The sequence below is a fragment of the Copadichromis virginalis genome, linkage group LG19, assembly GCF_057382275.1.
Source record: "Copadichromis virginalis isolate Kocher_CV1m ecotype Utaka linkage group LG19, C_Virginalis_male_GT1.1, whole genome shotgun sequence".
Taxonomy (NCBI): domain Eukaryota; kingdom Metazoa; phylum Chordata; class Actinopteri; order Cichliformes; family Cichlidae; genus Copadichromis; species Copadichromis virginalis.
Window position 1 is genome coordinate 29,297,921 of NC_140636.1, and position 24,244 is coordinate 29,322,164.

At 39.9% G+C, this 24,244-nt stretch overlaps 3 protein-coding genes across 3 annotated transcripts; 2 read left to right on the top strand and 1 right to left on the bottom strand.

Moving 5' to 3' along the window:
• The first annotated feature begins 200 nt into the window (after nucleotides 1-200).
• On the top strand, nucleotides 201-3,656 carry LOC146686396 (platelet-activating factor receptor-like). The gene is made up of 2 exons (XM_085441426.1): nucleotides 201-254; nucleotides 1,577-3,656. The coding sequence occupies exons 1-2, from the start codon at nucleotides 201-203 to the stop codon at nucleotides 2,807-2,809; spliced, it is 1,287 nt and encodes a 428-aa protein (XP_085297552.1). The 3' UTR covers nucleotides 2,810-3,656.
• Nucleotides 3,657-10,796: 7,140 nt separating this feature from the next.
• Nucleotides 10,797-14,607, top strand: LOC146686397 (platelet-activating factor receptor-like). Its single transcript, XM_085442031.1, has 2 exons — nucleotides 10,797-10,914; nucleotides 12,649-14,607. Exon 2 carries the CDS (start codon nucleotides 12,655-12,657, stop codon nucleotides 13,777-13,779), a length of 1,125 nt encoding a protein of 374 aa, XP_085298157.1. The 5' UTR covers nucleotides 10,797-10,914; nucleotides 12,649-12,654; the 3' UTR covers nucleotides 13,780-14,607.
• On the bottom strand, nucleotides 14,010-17,278 carry LOC146686398 (uncharacterized). The gene is made up of 6 exons (XM_085442032.1): nucleotides 17,054-17,278; nucleotides 16,902-16,949; nucleotides 15,781-16,053; nucleotides 15,202-15,342; nucleotides 15,063-15,090; nucleotides 14,010-14,970 (listed from the first exon to the last, which is right to left on the bottom strand). The coding sequence occupies exons 1-6, from the start codon at nucleotides 17,097-17,099 to the stop codon at nucleotides 14,856-14,858; spliced, it is 651 nt and encodes a 216-aa protein (XP_085298158.1). The 5' UTR covers nucleotides 17,100-17,278; the 3' UTR covers nucleotides 14,010-14,855.
• Between the last annotated feature and the right edge of the window lie 6,966 nt (nucleotides 17,279-24,244).

The window sequence follows — 24,244 nt, forward strand, 5'->3', positions numbered from 1 at the left end:
GTAACATTATTTCTTTGTTGTTGTTCTTCTTGGTGCTTGTTATTGTCAGGTGTATGAAACTGTGGAGGTGAACTTTACGTATTTTGGACCATTTGGGGCTTTCCTAAGAAGACTGAAGCGACACCTCCTCCGTCTTGCCCCGAGAGAACACTCCCACTCACACAGTCTGATGCATAAATTCCCTCTCTGTCAGAGAAGTCATGCTGTTGCTGAACTGCAGCTGTAAATTCATTAAACAACAGAAGAAGCAGACGGTAAGTGTACGGTTCTTTCTGTAATTTTTCTTTTAAAATGACACAGAGGATATATTATCACAGCAGGTCATGTAACATCAACTAACCATTGATAAAGCAATTACAGTAATTTCAGTGTGGCACATATTCAGAAAAAAATACAGTAAAACTAACAACAAACAGAGATTGTTATCTACTTATTTACTGTTGGACTGTTGTTCTTTATCGTAAGTGGGTTTCAAGCTTGTTCAGTGACAGATTCTCCTTGTATGTATTTAGGTTGTAAGAGTTTGCACTGTGATTCAGTGTCAGCTGTTTTACAGCAGTTCATAGTCTGAGAACCACGTCCTGGTTCAACCTTTGACCCTTTTTGCACTACTTTCTGTTTTAATTCTGACGCTTATCTTTGACTGAATTCAGGCCACGTGAGAGAGATCTCTAGTTCTGTAATCACTTTAGCGTAAGCAATAAAATGAACATAAACAAGTCAGAAATCCAACCCCAGTCTTTCCCTCATGGTCTACAACTGAGGCTTCATGATGTATAGTCTATTGCCTTTATTTTCAGGGCCGTGTCCACTTAATACCACGCTATATGGTTATATGGCATTTTAGTTAATATAAAGCATAGAACTGAGGCACTTCAAATAATTCCATCCCAACACAGGATAAAGCGCCCTGCCACAACACAAAAATGGTTCAGCAGTGGTTTGAGAGGCACAACAACAAGTTTGAAGTATTGGCTTGGCTTCAAAATTAACCAGATCTCAATCCAGTCATGCATCTTGTGAGTTCTCCAGGACAAACAAGTCAGATCCATGACTTCATCCAGGACTTCAAAGATCTGTTACTGTCTTGGTGCCAGATACACACCTCTGGGGGTCTAGTGGATTCCATGCCTGGATGGTTCATGGCTGTTTTAGAAGCAAAAGGGGGAGGAACACAACATTAGGCAGGTGGCATAATGTTATGCCTGATTGGTGTATACATTAATACATCTTAAATTAATTTAATGGCTAAAAAGGTGATGAAAGGGACACAATATTTGACTGGTAAATACATTTTTACAAATAAATACTGATACACAACTTAGTCCTTGAAGCAGGAGAAATGTTGTTGCTTGTTACTTTCATTATTTTAAACCTATTGTAGTCATTTACTGTTGTTTTTATTTATTTGTTGCTTTTATTTATTATACCTGCCTTCAATGGAAGGACAACAAAAATAAGTTATTCTCAAAGGCTTTTCCCTCCATTGTACGCTTTACCTTTGTCATCTGCATCAAAACTCTGCTCATCTGTCACAGGACACTGTATTTATGGTAATGTATTTTGTTTCCCACAGACAAGGATGACTCAATCAGTTACTATGACAACGATGAGTAGTGTGGAGTCCACAACCATTAATTCCACTGAGAGTCCGTTCCTGGACTCTCAGTTTCGTTATGTGTTCATCCCGGTTTTCTACATCATCTTCTTCATCCTGGGCTTCATCTCTAACCTCTATGTGCTGTTTGTCCTGCGCTGCCTTCGTCAATTCAAGGCCATGGGAGAAATTCACATCTATATGACCAACTTGACCATCGCTGATCTTCTGTTTGTGTGTGCTCTTCCCTTTTGGATTGACTATTATATCCGTGAGGGAGACTGGGTTTATGGAGACGTCATGTGCCGGGTGACAGGCACCTTCTTTTTCATCAACACCTACGGCACCATCCTCTTCCTTTCAGCCATCAGCATCAACAGATGCTGGGCGGTGACTCGGCCTCTAGACGCAGCCTCGTCAAACCGCAGAATTCGTGGAATTATTGTTTGTATTTGTATCTGGGTGTTTGTTCTGACGATTTCTGTTCCTTTTCTGGTGAGTCCAGGGATCAACGTGCACCGTAAAAACAACACCGACATACGTCGCTGTTTTGAGGGATACCAGGGTGGAACTAATGACAAGAAGAAAAAAGTGGCTGTCACTCATTTTCTAATAATTGGATTGTTTTTTGTTGTCTTTTTACTCATTGTGATATGCAATGTCCTTATTGCTCGAATTTTAGTTTGTAAAAATTCTCCTCAGTCAGAAAGTCAGTCTTCAGGAACACAGTCTAAAAAGCTCACTGTGACATCCATATTTAAATGGCCCACAGGGGTGAAACGGAGGGCTCTCCAGATGTTGCTGGCAGTGGTGGGAGTGTTTGTTCTGTGTTTCCTGCCACACCACATAGTTCAAGGCCCCTGGGCTCTGGCAGTGCTGGAGATCGAAGACGGCTTCGGCCACGTGAAGTACAGCGAGACCACTCGTCAGTTGCTGAGCGACGCTCATCAGATCACCCTGGTTCTTATGGGCCTCAACTGCATTTTGGATCCTGTAGTTTATTATTTTGCCACAGGGAAGTTTAGAGGACAAATCAAGGCCCACATTACAAAATTAATCACATTCACCCAAACTCGGAGCTACCACTTAAACCAGCCTGCATCACCTGTTTGCACTCTGGTAGCAAATCAGAGGCCTCATAGGAAACCCACAACGGCTGGGGTGGAGGACCAAAGTCAACATGGTAGGAGGAACTCATTGGTTATTTTATAAAGTATTTTCAAAAATCTCACTGATCCAGGATTTTGAACCAAACCACATCTCAGATAAGATTCTCTCCATTTCATGACAGAGATGAAATGGAGAGCATGTCCACATTAAAGGTTGGAGAGGCTTGTTAGCCTTATTCTAGGAATTATACTCTGGAATCAGGGAGAGGAGGATATATGGTGTTGTGTGCTTGTACACGTGGAGTTAACCATTTACCACAGAGGGAGGCTGGTGCTGCTTAAATCTACAGTGAGTCAGAGCGGTGGTTCACGCAGTTCACAATCCACTGTATAGAGCCTTCTTGAAAGACTCCCCTACTGTGCTTTTATTAGTCTCTGCCTCCATCACGTGGTTTAAATGCAGTATTGCTCACTTATCTCAGTGGCTGTAAAGAAAGCAGTGTGATCTTCAAACTGCACTAACATCCCGTAAAGATGTGGGATCATTCTGAGAGTCAACATCCAAAGTTTTGAAGAAACATGGAAACTATTCCTGAAGATTACTTAAAGAGTATTCAAGGTGCATTAAAGAATAATTGTGGTATTGTAAAATATTAACTTTTGCTGTTGTTAGAATTATGGACACTCGTGTTTTGCCTTTTATACTGTATTTTCATGCATATTTGCACATACTTCAATTAACCTCTGCCCTTGTCCATCTTCTTTTTCAAAATATAAGGAAACAAGCTGTAGCTCAAGACTTTTTCACAGTGTTGTACATATTGACCTATACCTCTAACGGACCTGTACCAATAACTGGTTTTAATATAAATACAAGAAATATGTCATTTATGACACATCATCTTGTGGAAGTTGTTCTCTCTGAAAGTTTTTGTAAATAAAAACATGAAATCTAATTTGATCAGATGACCTCGGCCTTTATTAATTTCTTCCATTCTGATTGAATGCCTACAATGAGGGTTAACCTTTTCTTCACTTAATAGAGGAGGGGTGGAGAACTTGTGCAGACGCCTGGTAATGAACTAATCATTTGATTCAGGTGTGTTGACCCAGGGTGATATCTAAAACCTGCAGGACACCGGACCTTGAGGCCTGGAGTTCCCAACCCGTGTAAAAGAGTTACTTGATGGAACTGAATGCTTGTGGTAACCTGTGGAAACACTCCTTGTTAGAAGGATAAAGCATTACCCTCACAGTGTGAAGGGTTGACTAAGACACAGGAGTGTGAAGTGTTGAAAGTGAAACTGTTAAACGCTTACAAGCCGTGTGTGGGTGTATGATAACATCCTGTTCCAGTAGTGATGATAGTTGTTGGTAAAGCTGACAACTGCATGGAAATGAAACTACAGTAACAATAACAACTGTAGAGTAGGGAGGAGTCACACAGGACAGGATCCCTGACTGGAGGTCAAAGACCATTGCCATGAGGAAGGACTACGAGGAGAACAAATCAGGGAGCGCTAAGTCTAAACCAGGGCCTCTCCCCACAAATGTTTTCTGTTTCAATGTGTCTAATATGTGCTTTGAATTACGAATTGTTCTCCAGTTCTCTGTGTCCTGACACTGAGAGCTCCACAGTTGTGCATCCTGAATCTCTAAATTGTTACCTAAAATAATGTGAACTGATAAATTGCCTCCTAAACTTCTCTCAGTAAAAAAGATGTACAGGTACAGGGTGAATTTGTATATGTTGCTATATCATTTTTATGTTTTGTCAACATTAAATGAAGGCAAAGAAACAAAAACTGTCCCACAAAATGCCTGTGGACATCTTTGATGTGTTATATTTGGAGTGATGAAAATATGCTAATGAAATCAAACAAAACATCAATCGGATCTTTATTTAAACTAGCTGATTAACTGTCATCATTATGACTAATAGCTTCAATTATGACTCACTGATGAGACAGAAACGTGTGAAATTAGATGCCTGGCAGCTTGTAAATTAATCACAGACATTAATGAAATGTATGATGCAGAAGATTAAAAAAAAAACAGCCAAAAAAAAACCCATCCCAGAAACTTAAAGCGACTCTGGTTTTAATTTGGGCAAATTAAAGACCTGCTTTATCTTGAAAGAAAGTAAGAGACTTAGTAAGAGACAGTATATCCTCAGTTTCTTAACGTAAAACTAATGGAGTCAGGGCCGGTACAGAGTGCTTGTTCGTTTTAGTCCCCTTGTTTTCCACTGAGTTATTGGTTCTATCACTAGTTAGCAAAGTTTATGTAAGTTCAGTAACCTCAACCAACCTTCACTCGGTGATGTGATGTTCTGTACTAGCACAAGATGGTGCTAAACACGTTCTAAAAATGTTAATTTTAAGCACTTATTTCTTAAATCCGGCCTCACAGACAGTGTTACATCTATATCTACGCAAAGTTTGGCAACTCTAAGATTGGTTGCAGTGGCTCAGCATGGGGGAAAGAATCACAATATGTTTGTTATATTGCGTAAGTATATAAAGAAAACACTTTAGATGCTTACCATTTGTTTCAGAAACAAGAGCATTTTGTCCTTTTTCCCCCTATTACATCACAACAACTTGATTGGTCAGTTTCAGTGTTGATCCTGGAGCAACATTATTTTGATGATACAAGTACAACATCAACAGGGAGATATCTGTTAATCAACTCTGACCATGGCTGTGCAACAGTCACAAAACACAATGCATCATTGCATATTCACCACAGAACAGCAAACTAACCTGTTTATCCTTCACAACACTGCCTTGTATTTTCATGCAACTGTTGAACAACACAAATTTAGCATACCTCAGTTTGTTTTACAAAACACAGCTTTAAATTTCCAGTTTATCAAATGCTACTGAGCAGTCCTTACTTTTAAATATAACCTCTCTTCTTCCTCTCCTGACTTACATCTCTCTCCATCTCTGAGTGAGGTTATTGCTCACTCTTTTCTCACTTTGAATTACAGCAGCTCTACTTTTAGCTATCAGACAAACTAGGAGATTAACTGCATTGAACCAGTTTGTGTGTTTGCTCTTATTTGTTAATCTCAAGAAACATTGCATCTAAAATGGGCTCCTACTTAAAAAGCTATACTCCCTTTATTCCTGCTCCTCTTCTGTAGAGCTAGCTAGCTATAGAAGTAGCACGATCAAACTTACGGATAAATTTATGAAGTACATTCCAGGGTCCTTAATAGCCAGAAACGATTAAGCTAGGTGGCTAATATGTATATACATGCAAATGTGTTTTAATTGTCCGTTTAACTCTTCATTTACCATGGACCCGCCGGCAGGCCCATTTTACAGCGCTGTTTACATGACTGTAACTCCATCATGTGGCACAGCATCAAGGCCATCACCAACTACAGGAAGACAACAACTGCCTACGAGGGTGACGCCTCCCTACCAGATGCGCTGAACAACTTCTATGAACGGTTTGACACTCAGAATGGCGTGTTGGTGTGTCAGGTTCTGTGTCTCTTTGCAGAGTTAACTCTCAGAAAGCTGCTGGTCCAGATAACATCCCTGGGTGAGAGCTTCATTGAGCACTGCTGCTGTCCCAACTTGCTTCAAGGCCACCACCCTCTTTCCTATGCCAAAGAAGTCCCCAGTGTCCTGCCTCAATGACTGCCGTCTTATTTTTCTGATTCCCATCATGATGTAGTGCTTTGAGAGGCTCGTCATGACTCACATTAAGACCAGGTTGCCACCCACGCTGGACCCACAGCAGTTTGCATATCGCCCAAACCAGTCAACAGATGATGCCATCGCCACCACCCTACATCTTGCTGTCACCCACCTGGACAATAAAGACACATATATACGAATGCTATTCATAGACTTCAGTTCAGCATTCAGCACAATCATTCCTCAGCACCTGATTGGAAAACTGAGCTTGCTGGGCTTGAACACCTCCCTGTGAAACTGTATCCTGGACTTTCTGACAGAGAAACCTCAGAGAGCCCAGATCGGTAACAGCATCTCCAACACCACCACACTGAGCACTGGAGCCCCTCAGGGCTGTGTGCTCAGCCTACTGCTGTTCACTCTGCTGACTCACGACTGCGCAGCAATGCACAGTTAAAACCACATTATCAAGTTCGCCGATGACACGACTGTGGTGGGTCTCATCAGTAAGGACGATGAGTCAGCATACAGAGAGGAGGTGCAACAGCTAACGGACCTGTAAATGGTAAATGGCCTGTATTTATATAGCGCTTTACTAGTCCCTAAGGACCCCAAAGCGCTTTACATATCCAGTCATCCACACACACATTCACACACTGGTGATGGCAAACTAGATTGTAGCCACCCTGGGGCGCACTGACAGAGGCGAGGCTGCCGGACACTGGCGCCACCGGGCCCTCTGACCACCACCAGTAGGCAACGGGTGAAGTGTCTTGCCCAAGGACACAACGATTGAGACTGTCCAAGCTGGGGCTTGAACCAGCAACCTTCCGATTACAAGGCGAACTCCCAACTCTTGAGCCACGATCGCCCCTGTGTAGAGTCAACAACCTGTCTCTGAACATGGACAAAACAAAATAGATGGTTGTTGGCTTCAGGAGAGAATGGAGAGATCACTGTCCACTTAACATCAATCAACACACACTAGATTCCTCCATCTACATCCATCCATTTTGTCTTGAACATTTTGTACATAGCTACTAACGTTTTTCAATTAGTTTGGGTCGCAAAATGTGGTTGAAACATTATTTATTTTGTTAAAAAGGTTTTGCATTTGCTTTCATTTATCAAAATCACTGGCATCCCCAAACGTGGACATGAGATGTCCTTCAGCAGTGTTCAGTGTGAAAACCACAGCAAGACTAGACCTGTCCAGTAGTTTTGGTGCCTAAGCATGTCCCACCAGCTAGTGTGAAACAACGAAATACTGAGTGGAAGCCTGATTTCTCCATGTTTAGTTCAGCATCACTTTACTAAGAATAGTTATTCCCCTGCAAATCCTGTGAATGTCTTTTTTTGGTGGTGTTTGAGAAATTTGCAGCCTTCTCCTCTATTTGGCATTGTTTCTTTTACGAATTTCTTTAGAAAAGAGAATCTAATAGTTCTCACATTCACAGCCACAAGCCTCACTCTGCTGTACAAGGGCAAACAATGTTATACACTGGTGATTGTGATTGTTTCGTACTCAGAGTGCTCAGAGCTGGAAATATCAAAGTTCAAATACTGTTAGTAGAATTTTAGTAGAATTTTCAGGTATCAATATTGTACTTGAGTATTTATTTTTCTGACAGTTTTTTATATTTATTCCCCACATTTTACCACAAATATCTGTATTTTCTACTCCTTACATCTTCAAAATAGGCTCATTACATAAGTTTAACACGTTTGAGGAAAGTTTTTATTTAACAGAATGATACAGACACAACAGTGCAATATAATGTGCAAAAGACTGAGTATTGTGCAAAAAGTAACTAGTTGTATGAATGTGTGTGTGTATAAGATTCTGCAGATGAGTGCTTGGTAGTGACGTGTATGAAGGTATGCGTGTGTTTTTGTCATTCCCGTCACTGAGTGTTCAGCAGTCTGACGGCCTGGGGGAAGAAGCTGTTTCACAGTCTGGCAGTGAGGGCCCGAATACTCCGGTACCTCTTGCCAGAAGCCAGCAGGGTGAAGAGTGTGTGAGAGGGGTGTGTGGGATCCTCCACAATGCTGATGGCTTTGCGGATGCAGCGAGTCTGATAGGTGTCTGTGATGGCTTCAATAATCTTCTCCGCTGATCTCACCATTTGTTGTGGGGTATTGTGGTTTGATACGCTGCAGTTACCATATCAGACAGTTATGCAGCTGCTTAGAATGCTCTCGATAGTCGCTTTGTAGAAGGGGGTGAGAATGGGTAGTGGGAGATGGGCTTTTCTCAGCTTCCGCAGGAAGTAGAGACGCTGTTGGGCCTTCATTTACCATTACCATTCTTAATTATGCAGCTGGTGCTGAGGGACCGGGAGAGGTTCTCCGCCAAGTGAACATCAAGGAATTTGGTGCTCTGTGGAAGTCGTCAAGAGCACCAAATTCCTTGATGTTCACTTGGCGGAGAACCTCTCCCGGTCCCTCAGCACCAGCTGCATAATTAAGAATGGTAATGGTAAATGAAGGCCCAACAGCGTCTCTACTTCCTGCGGAAGCTGAGAAAAGCCCATCTCCCACTACCCATTCTCACCCCCTTCTACAAAGCGACTATCGAGAGCATTCTAAGCAGCTGCATAACTGTCTGATATGGTAACTGCAGCGTATCAAACCACAATACCCCACAACAAATGGTGAGATCAGCGGAGAAGATTATTGAAGCCATCACAGACACCTATCAGACTCGCTGCATCCGCAAAGCCATCAGCATTGTGGAGGATCCCACACACCCCTCTCACACACTCTTCACCCTGCTGGCTTCTGGCAAGAGGTACCGGAGTATTCGGGCCCTCACTGCCAGACTGTGAAACAGCTTCTTCCCCCAGGCCGTCAGACTGCTGAACACTCAGTGACGGGAATGACAAAAACACACGCATACCTTCATACACGTCACTACCAAGCACTCATCTGCAGAATCTTATACACACACACATTCATACAACTAGTTACTTTTTGCACAATACTCAGTCTTTTGCACATTATATTGCACTGTTGTGTCTGTATCATTCTGTTAAATAAAAACTTTCCTCAAACGTGTTAAACTTATGTAATGAGCCTATTTTGAAGATGTAAGGAGTAGAAAATACAGATATTTGTGGTAAAATGTGGGGAATAAATATAAAAAACTGTCAGAAAAATAAATACTCAAGTACAATATTGATACCTGAAAATTCTACTAAAATTCTACTAACAGTATTTGAACTTTGATATTTCCAGCTCTGAGCACTCTGAGTACGAAACAATCACAATCACCAGTGTATAACATTGTTTGCCCTTGTACAGCAGAGTGAGGCTTGTGGCTGTGAATGTGAGAACTATTAGATTCTCTTTTCTAAAGAAATTCGTAAAAGAAACAATGCCAAATAGAGGAGAAGGCTGCAAATTTCTCAAACACCACCAAAAAAAGACATTCACAGGATTTGCAGGGGAATAACTATTCTTAGTAAAGTGATGCTGAACTAAACATGGAGAAATCAGGCTTCCACTCAGTATTTCGTTGTTTCACACTAGCTGGTGGGACATGCTTAGGCACCAAAACTACTGGACAGGTCTAGTCTTGCTGTGGTTTTCACACTGAACACTGCTGAAGGACATCTCATGTCCACGTTTGGGGATGCCAGTGATTTTGATAAATGAAAGCAAATGCAAAACCTTTTTAACAAAATAAATAATGTTTCAACCACATTTTGCGACCCAAACTAATTGAAAAACGTTAGTAGCTATGTACAAAATGTTCAAGACAAAATGGATGGATGTAGATGGAGGAATCTAGTGTGTGTTGAAAATGTGGAACAAGATTCTAGTATTATCAGTTCACTTTGCATTTTTAATATTCTAAATAAATACACAAAAAGGCAACTTCTTTTGTCTGCTCACTTGTTCACATCAGATTGGGGGCACATTTAAAGCATTTAAAAACCACAACAAGATAAACTATCCATTGAATGCAGCATCAGCCTACGCGACTTCCCAGTTCGTGATTCTTGAAATTGGAATTGTTGCATTGTTTGAACGGATACATGAGTAAAATATAAGTTTTCATACGCAGACTTATAATAACATAATAACTGTATATCACTTCATGTCTCATCAGCATGTCGCAGTCATGACGAAATTCCTCTGCAGTTCATTTCTATAACTCAGAAAAATCTTTTCTTTCTCTGCTGATTTTAATTAGCCCCTAGGACATAGTTTCCTGATTCCTTTACTCATATCGCACACGTGATGTTTCTATGGAAAAAAATGTTAAAACTCCAGCGTTGCATTAAAGCGGGGGTTCCTATTCCTTTTCACGGGAATCGTGAAATCGTATAGCTTAATGTTCCTTGTATTGCGCAACTCGGGTCTTTCCTAAGAAGACTGAAACGACACCTCCTCCGCTCTGCCCAGAGAGAACACTCCCACTCACACGCTCACAAGACGCACAAACCCCCTCTCTCTCAGAGAAGTCGCACTGTTGCTGAACTGAAGCTGTAAATCCATTCAAAGTGTTTACGCGCATCAGGAGACTGAAAACAGAAGAAGCAGTTGTGTAAGTGTACAGTTTTCCTTGTTATTTCTCGTTTTACGTGACAAAGTGAGTGAGGATATTAATCATCGGTCTAATAATATGTTTTAGTCAAGAAGAGAAGACAGCAAAGGTAAAAGCATCCTTATTTTCACAAATCGTTCAGTTTTTATTTTGCTTGGAAAAAATTTGTTTGTGAATTAACTGCTGCTCTACTCAAATCTATAAATGGATTTATTTATTTATTTGTTTATTTATTTTTTTTTGGGGGGGGGGGGGGGTCCACAGTCTTTACAATGCTGTGATTAATTAAATCAATATTAAATTGATGATTAATAGTTGACAAAAGGAAATGTTTGTATTTCACACTCCTTGACTGGTTATGAGGTTATTGGTTGTTCAGAGGAAACCATTAAACAGGTTTCTCTGAACAGATCTGCATAAGACAGATCCAAACAGGTTATAAAATAAACACCTATGGCACTTATTCAGAAAAAAGTGCTGTAAAAATGGTACTCAGTTAAATTTGTTCACAAGCTGATAGTATTTAGCAGTGTCAGTTATTTCCCAGTAACAAGGGTGTGTCAGTTTATCAAACAGCGTCACAGCTCATTTACTGTTGGACTACTGTTCTTTATTGTAAGTGGGTGTCAAGCTTGTTGTCTGTAATTTGTTGTTCACACATTCGCCCCACCGAGTGAAATCCCATTGTTCAGTGACAGATTCTCCTCGAACATCTTTAGGTGTTTAGAGTTTGCACCTCCAATCAGTGTCAGCTCCTTTACAGCAGATTAAAGTCTGAGAACCACATCTTTTTTCAATCTTTGACCTTTTGCACTACTTTCAGTTTTAATTCTGATGCTTGTCTTTGAATGAATTCAAGTCATGCCAGAGTGATCACTATCAGCAGCTTCAAGTTCTATAACCATTTTAGTCTTAGTGGCAAAACCAAAGATAAAATGAACATAAAACAGTCACAAATCCAACCTCAATCTTTCCCTCGTGGTCTGCAACTGAGTTTTTAAAGGCTTCATGATGTATAGTGTTACTGCAAGATGCCGATTAATGACTCTACCTATAAAGACTTTGACTGAGAGTTAGATCTTAGATGAGTAATAAGAAGTCTATGGCAGATAAAGTCCCAACAGGCCCTTTTATACAGAGTGTTGAGGTATTTGTTTGGACACAGATTATATTACTATGATAAAACTACAGCTGTGCAAAACACGGCCACAAAACTTCACATGAAGCGTATGTTCAAATATGGGTGCGGTCCAGCAACTCAGTGATTTCATGCTTCTGTTGTTTCCTGGCAAGATGGTCTCCAGTTTAAAACTTATCATGCTTCTGTGCCATTACATCAATTTGGGACATATGATTCATAGCACAAAGAAATGTTAAGACTTCTCAGACTGTTTAGAATTACCTGACAATTTCAGAAGATGTGCTCAGATAACAAGAAATTAATTAATACAATAAATGTATGGAATGGCTAATAATTTATCTGGTAAATACATTTGTGCCAATAAAAGGTGATAGATAACTTAGTCCTTGCAGCAAGGAAAGTGCCCTCTTTCTTTATTTTAAATCTTTCTTACTCATTTACTTTTTTTGTTTTTTCTCTATACTGAAATTGAAATATCACAAAAAGTAGTTGTTCTCAAAGATTCTACTTTCTAATATACCCTACCTTTGTCATCTGCATCAAAAGTCTGAGTAAACCATTGTACTGATGATAATATATGTTGTCTCCCACAGGCAAAGATGAATGAAACTATAGGGAATACCGATGAATCCACTTTCCTGGACTCTCAGTTTCGTTATGTGTTCATCCCGGTTTTCTACATCGTCTTCTTCATCCTGGGCTTCATCTCTAACCTCTACATACTGTTTGTCCTGCGCTGCCTTCGTCAAGCCAAGGCCATGGGAGAAATCCGTATCTACATGACCAACTTGACCATCGCTGATCTTCTGTTTGTGTGTGCTCTTCCCTTTTGGATTGATTACTATATCCGTGAGGGAGACTGGGTTTATGGAGACGTCATGTGCCGGGTGACAGGCACCTTCTTTTTCATCAACACTTACGGCACCATCCTCTTCCTTTCAGCCATCAGCATCAACAGATACTGGGCGGTGACTCGGCCTCTAGACGCAGCCTCTTCGGACCACAGAATTCGTGGAATCATCGTCTGTGTTTTTATCTGGGCATTTGTTCTGGCGATGTCTGTCCCTTATCTGGTGAGTCCAGGGACCAACGAGCACTTTAAAAACAACACGAAGATCCTTCGCTGCTTTGAGGGATACCAGGGTGAAACTAATTATGAGAAGAAAAAAGTGGCTGTCACTCATTTTTTAATAATTGGATTGTTCTTTGGTATCTTTTTGCTCGTTGTGATATGCAATATCCTTATTGCTCGAGTGTTAATTTCTCAAAGGCCTCCAGAATCAGAAATTCGGTCCTCAGCAGCTCTTTCTAAAAAGTCCACTGCATCCTCGACTTTAAAAAGGCCCAGAGGGGTGAAACGGAGGGCTCTCCAGATGTTGTGGGCAGTGGTAGGAGTGTTTGTCCTGTGTTTCCTGCCACACCATATAGTTCAAGGCCCCTGGGCTCTGGCAGTGCTGGAGATCGAAGACGGCTTCGGCCACGTGAAGTACAGCAAGACCACTCGTCAGTTGCTGAACGACGCTCATCAGATCACACTGGTTCTTATGGGCCTCAACTGCATTTTGGATCCTGTAGTTTATTATTTTGCCACAGGGAAGTTTAGAAGGTTCATCACAGCCCACATTAAAAAATTAGCAAAGGGAGAGGGATGCTCTCAAATGGCCACCACACAGATTTCCATGGATAGCAGGATTCCAAGTCAGAGACTCCCAAGCGAGCACTAGCTGACCAGAGATGAGTGATTCATACAAGTTCAATACATGTCTAAAATCTGACTATCAAACTCATGTGACTCTCTCATGCTGATGGCGAAGATTACATACAATAAGGCGTTGAGGCATGCACATCTGGGACAATAAACTGTTTAACTTCATGTGATCTCGAACACGTCGCCTTCTGAGTTGCCCCAGAATTTCTGCACTTCCTGTGTGAAGAACAAACCGAAAAGCAGAAGTTTTGCAAGCAGCCAAAACTTTATGTATCTTTAAAGAACAATAGCATCACTCGATGATGACACAAGACATCTTCTCACAGAAATCCTGTGGCGGTGTTTGACACAACATTAGGACACAAAAGCAGGAGAAAATGACAGAATAACATACATGTGTGGGTACACCTTATCTCTACACGTCTGATGTTATGTCAGCAACATGTGTTGTAATCGCACTGTCTGTCCTCTCTGAGAACAACTTTAATTTTTTTTCATCAGGCAAGTTAAATCAGGTATTGTGACACCAAGGAACAAAAGCAGTAATGCCTGGGGTACGTTTCCTCTCTGGTGTTCAGTGTTGGGACACTTCATTTATGTCTTGTGTTGAAATCTTATAATTCACTGAAACAGACAGAAGTAGCGTACGTATGTGTATTTAATGTGTATCTGTGGAAATGAATTGTTTCTAATGTGAGACTTTTTGTTGTCGCAAATTTTGTATTTTCTATTAACTTGAACCTTTTTGTTATTATATATTGTAGAAAACAACAAAAACAAAAATACTCCCTAAAATTTGAAAATCTTTTGTATGTTTTTCAGTTTTGCAATGTCACGATTAAAAGGAGAAGAAAAACAAGAAGCTTCCAGTTAATATATAAACGTACAAACGCTATTGCCTGCGTAGATGCACTCAGCTTCTCTGGGTTTTAACCACATTTATGGTGTGATAGCTTCTGCGCAACAGATAAAATCTGATAAGTCAGGAAGTAAACTCACTGGCAATTTTCATATAACTAACCCAGAGATAGAGTTAAAAAAAACAGGCTTGTTTTAATCAGTCCACTTTCCACTGCATGTCTCGATCTCCTTTCACGAGAGACTTGAGTACACACCCTCCCAGGTCACATTGGCGGGTTCCACATCGGCGTAGCCTTGGCTAGTGTAGTTTATGTACACGTCTGTGTCAGGCTGTGGAAGATCTCCCCTAGTGTAAACAGAAATATTATCTGTGAATAGCTTGTAGCAAGAGTTAAAGTGCATGACTGAAGTGTGCATGATTCTTCTCTCCAGACTTACGTTGGTGTGATTTCAGGTCCAGGAACATCTTAAAGAAAAAGGAAAAAAAAGAGTCACAAAACATTTTAATTCATACTGATTATGGCACTCATTGCCCTCCATACTTGTAGCCCTCTATACAAGAAGAGCTCAGAGATACCTTTAACTGCTGGAGTGCTGGAGGTGGTCACTGTTCCACTGGTCCTTTGGAAGCCCAGCCAGAAAAAAATAACAGCAGCGATGATGATGATCAAGATCAGAAGAGAAAAGACGAAGGCTGTTATTCCTAAATTCTCTCCCACTGTTGGGAGTTGAGGAAAGAGAAAAGAGACATTAAGACTTGCAACTTCACAGCCAGATGATGCACACAGCATAAATAAAAGATTAATGAATCCAGTCAGTCATGATTGCTATCCATTGTATGATAATCATTTTACAGTTCGCTATTTCAGTTTAAAAGTGAAAGCCTTAAAGATTTTTTCCAGGTTTTTATGGAATAAATATAAATTGCTCAAAACACAAGTAAATACACCTAAAATCTATTAACATTAATAAATTGTCGAGTATTTAATTAAATGTACCATTCAAATTATTATTTTTTCTTCATTTATTTATCTACATAAATATATATTTATGTCCTATTTATGCAATTCTAATATTTATTTTTTATTTTTTAAATAAGCAGATTCGATCATCCTTATTTTAGTAAGTTTAGGGTGTGAACAAACACATAACCAACCTGTGGTTTGTGTTGAAATGATGTAAACTGTGTGGGTTTGGTTTGCGCAGTTGACAACTGAAGAACAGCAGCGGTACTCCCCACTTTGCTCTGGCTTGGTCAGGATCAGTTCCCTACTGTTTCCCTCTTTTTCCCAGGTCTGATTTCGCAGGCGTACCCATGACCAAGTCCCAGTCACTGATATTATGGAACTGCTGCAGTACAGGCTTACTTTTTGTCCTGCTGCAACCGGGTAGTCCGGCGTGGCCACCACCCATAGAGGAGGAAATGTTTCTGTGAAGGAGAGTGCAGAAATAACAGGAAGTTGAGGTAAAGCTGTAACCAATCAGATTTTTAAGCAGGACATAGATGTTGCATGCTGAATGCGTACATATAAACTATTTGCTGACCACAAAAGCGATGTAGTTCTAGAAATAGCAGTGTTGGTCTGTTGGTCACTCGGTTTACTCATTCAGAGAATGAAGTCATTGAACTTGAATGGTTTTTTTTCCTTTTTGTGCCACTGTACAGTTTTTCCCCCCCCAGTGAAATATTCAAAAACTCTTCTTCTTCATAAGAGGTAAAGCAAGCCATGGTGATGAAGACGAAGTCCTAACTGCTTTAGTGATCTTCTAGCTTTTAATGTGGTGCCATTTGTAAAGCATTGCTGTTGACCAAACTCAGTAAAATATGTCAGTAATATCTGGTAAAATGAATGGCAAGTCAACTGCACACGATCACATAGGATTTATTCCAGTAACTTAGGTGATCCTCCTGGGTTTTCCCTTTGTTGTTTATATTTGAATATGTGAAAAACTGTTAAGCAGCTCATTTAGTTTGGATATGCATGCCTAAAACAGGATGATCTTTAATAACTTTCCATTGTCATCATAAAATGTTTGTCTTGTCGAATATTTTGGGTCAGGTTTAATTACCTTCAATGCCAAAGATAGTTCAGATCCTCTGTTCCACTTAATGTTTAGTTTTAATTATCAAATGTTAAATCATAAGAAGGGTGTAACATGTTATTGAACAGCTCAAAATACTGCAGTACACAGCAATGTTTAGGTTCACAGAGCCACCAGCTTAATTTCAATCATTTGATTTGATCTATCCTTCCAAAAGTTCAGAGTCTGTATTACCTTTGTGAGTCACTGGAGCTGTCGGGGAACTCAGAGTCTGGTTTTGGGCTATAAGTGCAGACAAAATAAGAGGCAAAAATTATTCATGACAAAGCATTAGAAGTCCACTTTCTAGATTCTGTTTTAAAATTAAATGGAAGAAATGTGCTTACCTGTACCCTCAAAGGAAATAAAAAGGAGAAAAAGGACAGGCAGCATGTTGTTTGAGATAAACAAGAAGCAAATACTGCAGTTACCTCTGGCTAACAGGTAGAAAAATGAATCACTGTGGCACTTTAAAATATAGGTGAAAGTGGGGGGGGAAGTAAAAGACTGGCAAACTGAGAGAAGGGAAGTTTAAAGTTCCTTTATACAAATAATCAACAAAAAGAGAGAAATAATAATTGGACTCTTCAATCTTCCATACAGGGGAAACTGTGTGCAGTGTTTCCACTGCCTGGCAATACGAGCAAAAAGCAAACAAAAAAAATATATATACATAAACACAAATGAGAAGAGTGATAAACAAAATGGACTGAAGCTTGAGCTTCCAATCAGAAATGTGGACTGGAGAATTCAGGGACTGATCCACTGCTTTTCTGACTGCCAGATGACCCACTCTACCACCTGAGCCGCAGCCACTGATTAAAAAATCCCAGGTCTCACTCACAACAGCCTTAAATCCATATAAAGAGCAGCTGCAGCCCCCTGCCCGAGACTGCAACATCAATCTTTTCCTGACTGAATGTGAAGTTACATCTCAACTCAAGTTACATTAATCCAGCTTTTTGAGTACTTATGATTTTTAAGACATTGCACTTCTTGGTCAACCTGGAGACTGGAATATTGGAGGACAAAAGAAAAAGTTTCAGACCTAAAAACCTATTTACAGAAGATGAACACTTTCTAGAAGTCATGTTCTTAAGAAACAACAAAAAATCCAGCAAAGAGTTGATACAGGAACTGAAAGTGAAATGTTTTCAGTGGAAGGGTCGCTGAGGATCTTAAGGAAGGGAAACAGTGAGAAAAGTCTGAGGTCTAATGGAGTGATCAATCCAAATTTTTAATTTCTGGCCCGAATTGTCGGAGAAGATCAGGAAAGAGAGTTTGAACAGTGAATGTCTACAGCCATCTGTGAAACACGGTGTAGGCCGTGTCAGTGGTGTTTGCGATATTTTCAAAATATCTGTAAATAAGATTTGAAACCAGCATGCAATAAGATCTGGAAAATGCGTGATTCACAACATCTTCACTTTCAGCATGAAAACGATCCCGAACACACTGACAATGTGACAGTGTGTCAGAAAAATCACACGGTGGAAAGAAGATAAGATAAGATAACTCTTTATTGTCATTGCGCAGTCATACATAGTACAATAGTACAATGAAATTGGAAAACTGTCCTACGTCGGCACTACATGTAACTGTGGAGATACAGAAATTCTTTTAAGATAAGATAAGAGAGATAAGATAGAACTTTATTAATCCCTCGGGTGGGTTCCTCTGGGAAATTCGACTTCCAAAAAAAAGCACAGCAACGACCGAAGTTACAGTTACAGAATTGTTATATATATATATATATATATATATATATATATATATATATATATATATATATATATATATACACACACACACACACACACACACACACATATATAAATACAGAGACAAATATAAATAAAATATACAAAGGGGATAAATAGAATAAATAGGAATAAAAAATAAAAATACAAGTGAATTGCACATTTCAAGTATTGAGTCTATTGCACTGTTGACTATTTACAAAAAGTATTGCACAAAAGGTATTGTACAGTGAGGTGAAGAGGCACTACAGCTTAGTTGTTCCCCCCTCCTTTGTCCTCCTGTTTCCTGTTTCCGCTCCCTCTCCCCTCCAGAGAGGAGTTAAACAGTTTGATGGCGTGTGGGACAAAGGAGTTTTTAAGTCTGTTAGTTCTTGTCTTGGGGAGAAGCAACCTGTCACTGAACAGACTCTTCTGATTGTTTATGGCCGTGTGCAGAGGATGCCCAGCATTGTTCATAATGTCCATCAGTTTCTTTAATGTCCTTTTCTCTGCCACTGTCACCAGAGTGTCCAGCTTCATGCCGACCACAGAGCTAGCCTTCCTGATCAGTTTCTCCAGCCTGGATGAGTCCTTCTTTGCTGTGCTGCTCCCCCAGCACACCACAGCATAGAAAAGTACTCCAGCAACCACCGACTGGTAAAACATCCTCAGGAGCTTCCTGCAGATGTTAAAAGACCTCAGCCTCCTGAGGAAGTACAGTCGGCTTTGGGCTTTTTTATACAGGTGCTCTGTGTTGCATGACCAGTCCAGTTTATTGTCCACCCACAGCCCGAGGTACTTGTACTTGTTGACCACCTCCACCTCCTCCCCCTCTATCTGAACCGGCAGTGGACCTTCTCTGGACCTCCCGAAGTCCACAACCAGTTCCTTAGTCTTTGAGGTGTTGAGTTGCAGGTGGTTTGAGTGACTCCATGCGACAAAGTTCCTCACCAGACTTCTGTACTCCTCTTCCTGATCATCCCAGATACACCCCATGATGGCCGTGTCATCTGCAAACTTCTGAATATGGCATAATTCAGAGTTGTAGCAGAAGTCAGAGGTGTACAGGGTGAAGAGAAGAGGGGACAGCACAGTTCCCTGTGGTGCTCCTGTGCTGCTGACCACAGTGTCAGACGTGACACTGCCATATAATCTGCATCATTATAATTGCATTAATAACATTCTTTACAGCATTATTTCATCTAATAATATTTCTCACAGTATTGATACTGCATTACAGTTGTTTATTGAAGATGTCCATTTGAGGATCCTACCATTATGTTAACTTTTATTACAAGTAAAAATTTGAAATATTTTATACACATTGCATATCTGTGCTTATTTTGAGTTGATGTTCGGTTCATTAAGGGTCTTAAGCTTCACTGGCGTGACTGTCCAGGTGATACATGCTGAGGGAAACTAGAACATAGAAGGATAACTGCAATGCATGCTTACAGTACATATAATACATATAATCTAGGAATGTGTCCGGCCTGAGGCCTTAACTCATTTGGTGTCTTACTATATTTTATTCTACTTGGTAACAGATGATCAGAGTCAATAATTAGCCTCAGAGACCCTGAGGGCTTGAAGTTTATTGCCTTGTATGGAAGGTGTTATAGAAAAGAGAAGTTCTATGTCTGTTTATAGCTATTACAGTTTTTTCTGATTGCTTAAGCACATTTTTTGTAACTATTGGCTAATTTTGCAAAACTCTTCACACAAATAAGAAAACCTGTCACCCAATCATCAAAACATTGTAGTTCTCTTGCAAAAGCAAACACAGCTAGATTAACTCTTCACACCTTCGTAAAAATGGTGTTTCCGTATCAAACAGTACACACAAGCCATCATCTACTAAGCACACAATGCGCCAACTGCACACCGATGGTATGAATACAAAACACATCTGGCGTTTGCCTTCCCTGTGCACAAGGTAGGCTATGTCAGTTTGAGCTCATACTTCTGTCATAGATCCATAAGCATGGAGGGATCCAAACTTCAAGTACTGGTGTTTAGTCAAACACATCAAAACAAACACAAGTGTTTATTTCCAAGTATAGGATTATTTGCAATCGCCATAATGACTATATGGGTTACGTGGTCTGCAGTGAACATGCTTCCTCTGCCCCCTCCTCGTCTTCCTCTTGCTCCTCCTTGTCCTTGTCGTCCTCTTCATCCTACTTCTTCACCTCCACGTCCTCTTCCTCGGCCTCCTCTACTTCTCACGCTTTCTGCTCCCTCCATTGTACTCCGCACACACAGCTTACCTGTATTGTAGTGCTTAGGCTGATTGCAAAGTGAACGAATTATCTAAGAAAGTTTTCACATGTGAAAGTGTGCCAGACAGTTGGAAAATTAGTGTTAATGATAGCCATACATGTGTATACTTTTGCTAGGAGTGTGTTGGAAATTTGGAAATTGAGTGTTGTGCAGTGAATTGTGCCTACAGTCTTGCAAAGTGTGTGTTACAAAATTGCAAACTGAGTGCAAAGCAGTTTTTGTGCTTTTAGTTTTGCACACTCAGTGAGTGGTTTTGCTATAAGTCTGACTAGTTTTAGAAATTGTGCTACAGGATTCACAGTTAGTGTTTAGGCATTCGGTAAAAACTGTAAAGATGTACGATAAACTGTGACTAATGCCTGGAACCTATTTTAATACGCCATTGGGGGGGGGGGGGGGGGGGGGGGGGGCGTGTACCCCACTGCTTTATAAGTATCCACAACATGTATTTTGGTCAGAAGGCATATCTTGATGTTATCTCCGGGCTGTTAATAAACTCAACGTTTGATTGCACTTTTCTGGGGCCTCCGTGGTTTGTGACACTGCTCTACATTGATCGATTTTGCGACATAACACGACACGATACGACACATCACAACGCAACACAAACAACACAACACAGTATAATAACTTAGTAATAAAAAAGATTAATAAGTGTATTTGTATTGCACGCCATTATTATTGCACATTAATTATTATTGCACCTTGTTATAAATATAAATATTATTATTATTACTGTTTTTACCGTTGTTAACCCCCCCAAAAAAAGTCCAGGTACGTAGCCAGTCAGATCAGCTATTTGCATTGATCAGGGCTATTGCCCTGTCGTAAAAGCTGTCCTTGAGTCTATTATGTTCGGGACCTCAGCAGCCTGAACCTCCTGCCAGACGGCAGCAGCTTAAACACCCCGTGTCCTGGGTGTGTGCAGTCCCGTAGGATGCTGCGTGCCCTCTTGAGACAGCGAGTGCTGTACAGGTCCTTCAGGGAGGGAAGAGGATGTCCAATGATTTTTTGGGCCATATTGATGACCCTCTGGAGTGCCTTTCTGTGTGCTGTGGTGCAGCTGGAGAACCACACACCGATGCAATATGTCAGCACACTTTCAATGGAGCAGCGGTACACTGCAAAAAACGATTTTCAAGAAAGTAAAAAAAACCTTGTTTATGGACATTTTTTCTTATTTTTTGCCTAAAAAGAAAATATATTCTTAACAAGCAAGTTTTGGACAAGAAAATAAAGCTTATTCTAGGAAAATATGTCTAACTTTTCCTTAAAAGGATATTTCAGCTCATCTTGAGCTTTATTTACCAGTTACAAGGCATGACAATGGTTTGGTTGAATTTCCAGAATAAAAATAAGATTATTTTTCTCATTTCAAGAGTAAGGGCATTTAAACAGATGCTCAGTTTAAGAAATGTATTTATTGACACTAAAGTTTAATATAATTGCTGTCAAGTTTGACACAATATGCAGTATATGAACAAAGGCAGGAACTAAAAGCACATGGTAAACATGAAATACAGGCCCATTTGAAAAACAGAAACAGCACAACGCATTCACTTTAGGCCATGTCAAACAGAATAATAGATCAGCATCAGTATATCTATACTATGGCAATGCTAAAATCGCATTCAACTGTCAGAATTTATAGGAAAACAACAACTTCATTTTAAAAATTGTCACAAAACTGTCCAAAACAATAACCTGAAAATACAGTTCATGCATGTAAAGCAGTGTACCTTTTATAAAACATATGTTGAGCTCACGTGTAGTCCAATTACATCACCCAGGTAATATTTCATGACCGCACATGTCATATCTTTGTGTGTGAAACTGTAATATGGAATGGAATCTCATATCATATCATTGTTGGCTGGCTTTCCACCACTGAATCAGTCCTGTATGCCCACATGTTACTCAGATTTCTGTTCACTGCTGATGAGGGTTCCCTCCTAGAACTGCAATTGAGATTGGTTGATTAATTGACTAGTTGCGGATAAGGAAATTAAATACAAGGTACACTGATAATTTCTAAAAAATTTTAATGTCAGAAATATACTGCATTTTATAATTTACTCTAAAATATGCATGTTTTCAAGCTGAGTTTAATAAATGGATATTCATTTAATGCTCATTGCTATTTGGCAGCTTAACTGTAGTTTAAAAGCCTTGAAAAATCCTCAAAAACCTAAAATGGGAAAGCTAAACTAAAGAACACAGGAAACATGGAAAATGTTGCAAAAACCTTACAACCTTGAACAAGGAACATAAGACATGAAAACATCAGGGAGGGAACACAGATGATAACACAGGAGAGAATACAGACGATCCGACAAAGACCACACTAAATATACACACACAAAAGGAAACGAGGAATTGGCAGACAGGCACGAAACACAGCTGACACTAATCAGATGAGAAGAGACCAGGAGGAAGCAAAACAGAATACACCGATGCAGGGCAGGGACTATCAAAGTAAAACAGGAATAAACACGAATATCGAACCAGGGACAATACACTGAAGACAAGGGAGGTACAGAGAACACCTAAACACTGGAAATAATTAACAAATAACTAGGAAACTAACTGACACAATGAATATTAATAAACACAAACAACCAAGGAGACTGCGGACCATGACAATCGGTTTATTTAAAACAAAAGTTTAAAAAAATACAAAATGTTGTTTTCTCTAGTAGAAGAAATTAAACACTATCAGAATATTCTTTATAAATAGATAGCATTGTTGTGGATTATAAGGAATAAGCATTAACATATCTACTGTTAAGCTGTAAAAACAAGTAGACATCTAACATGAATATTTTATATGATTATTTTCAAAGATATTAAAGTATATAGTCAGTCTCACCTTACAGATTTTTGTGTCCTAATCGATCCGCTGCATCGTCCATTGGCAAGGTGGTCGGAGTGTGTTCGAAGAATGTGATACCAAAATTAGCTGTAAACACGATATTCTTTGACACATCCATCTATGCCACAATCTTCACGGAAATCTGGACTATGGCTATGTGCAGAATTAATATGACTCAGTAGGGATTTGAGGGTCAGACCCACAAAAACGATGTAGATAACACAGCGCCAAATCATTTTGTTTTACTGGTCTGTGAACTACTTTTCCCATAAAGTCAAGATAACCAGGATTATTCCATTATGGGGTAGGAATGGCTATCCTAATTCAGTGCCTTAACAGCTGTAGTAAGTAACAGCACCCACACGTCAGTATTTACAGAACATAATCTAACTAAATAGTCAAATATTTAAATATATATCATTTTATAGGTATAAAAGAGCGAACTAAACGATTTCCGTACACAACCCCATACTCCTGAGTTGGTACAGCCCACCTCAGTGAGTTACTGACCCATTGCTGTGTCAATAAAAGCGCAAAATCTAAGAGTGCTTTTGCTGTCTTAATTTAAGATGAATTCCCTTATTTTTAGTAGCTTTTTGAAGAGATGGTGTCTTATTCTCAGGAATTTTTGCTGATTATTGTTC

Bases quoted from the DNA above. Each gene is read 5' to 3' on its own strand.
- LOC146686398 (XM_085442032.1), bottom strand. From the start codon at position 17,099: ATGCTGCCTGTCCTTTTTCTCCTTTTTATTTCCTTTGAGGGTACAG. The intron at 16,054-16,901 runs GTAATACAGACT...TCTCCTTCACAG, and splicing joins AGCTCCAGTGACTCACAAAG to AAACATTTCCTCCTCTATGG. The intron at 14,971-15,062 runs GTAAGTCTGGAG...TGTTTACACTAG, and splicing joins GGACCTGAAATCACACCAAC to GGGAGATCTTCCACAGCCTG.
- LOC146686396 (XM_085441426.1), top strand. From the start codon at position 201: ATGCTGTTGCTGAACTGCAGCTGTAAATTCATTAAACAACAGAAGAAG. The intron at 255-1,576 runs GTAAGTGTACGG...TGTTTCCCACAG, and splicing joins AACAACAGAAGAAGCAGACG to ACAAGGATGACTCAATCAGT.
- LOC146686397 (XM_085442031.1), top strand. From the start codon at position 12,655: ATGAATGAAACTATAGGGAATACCGATGAATCCACTTTCCTGGACTCT.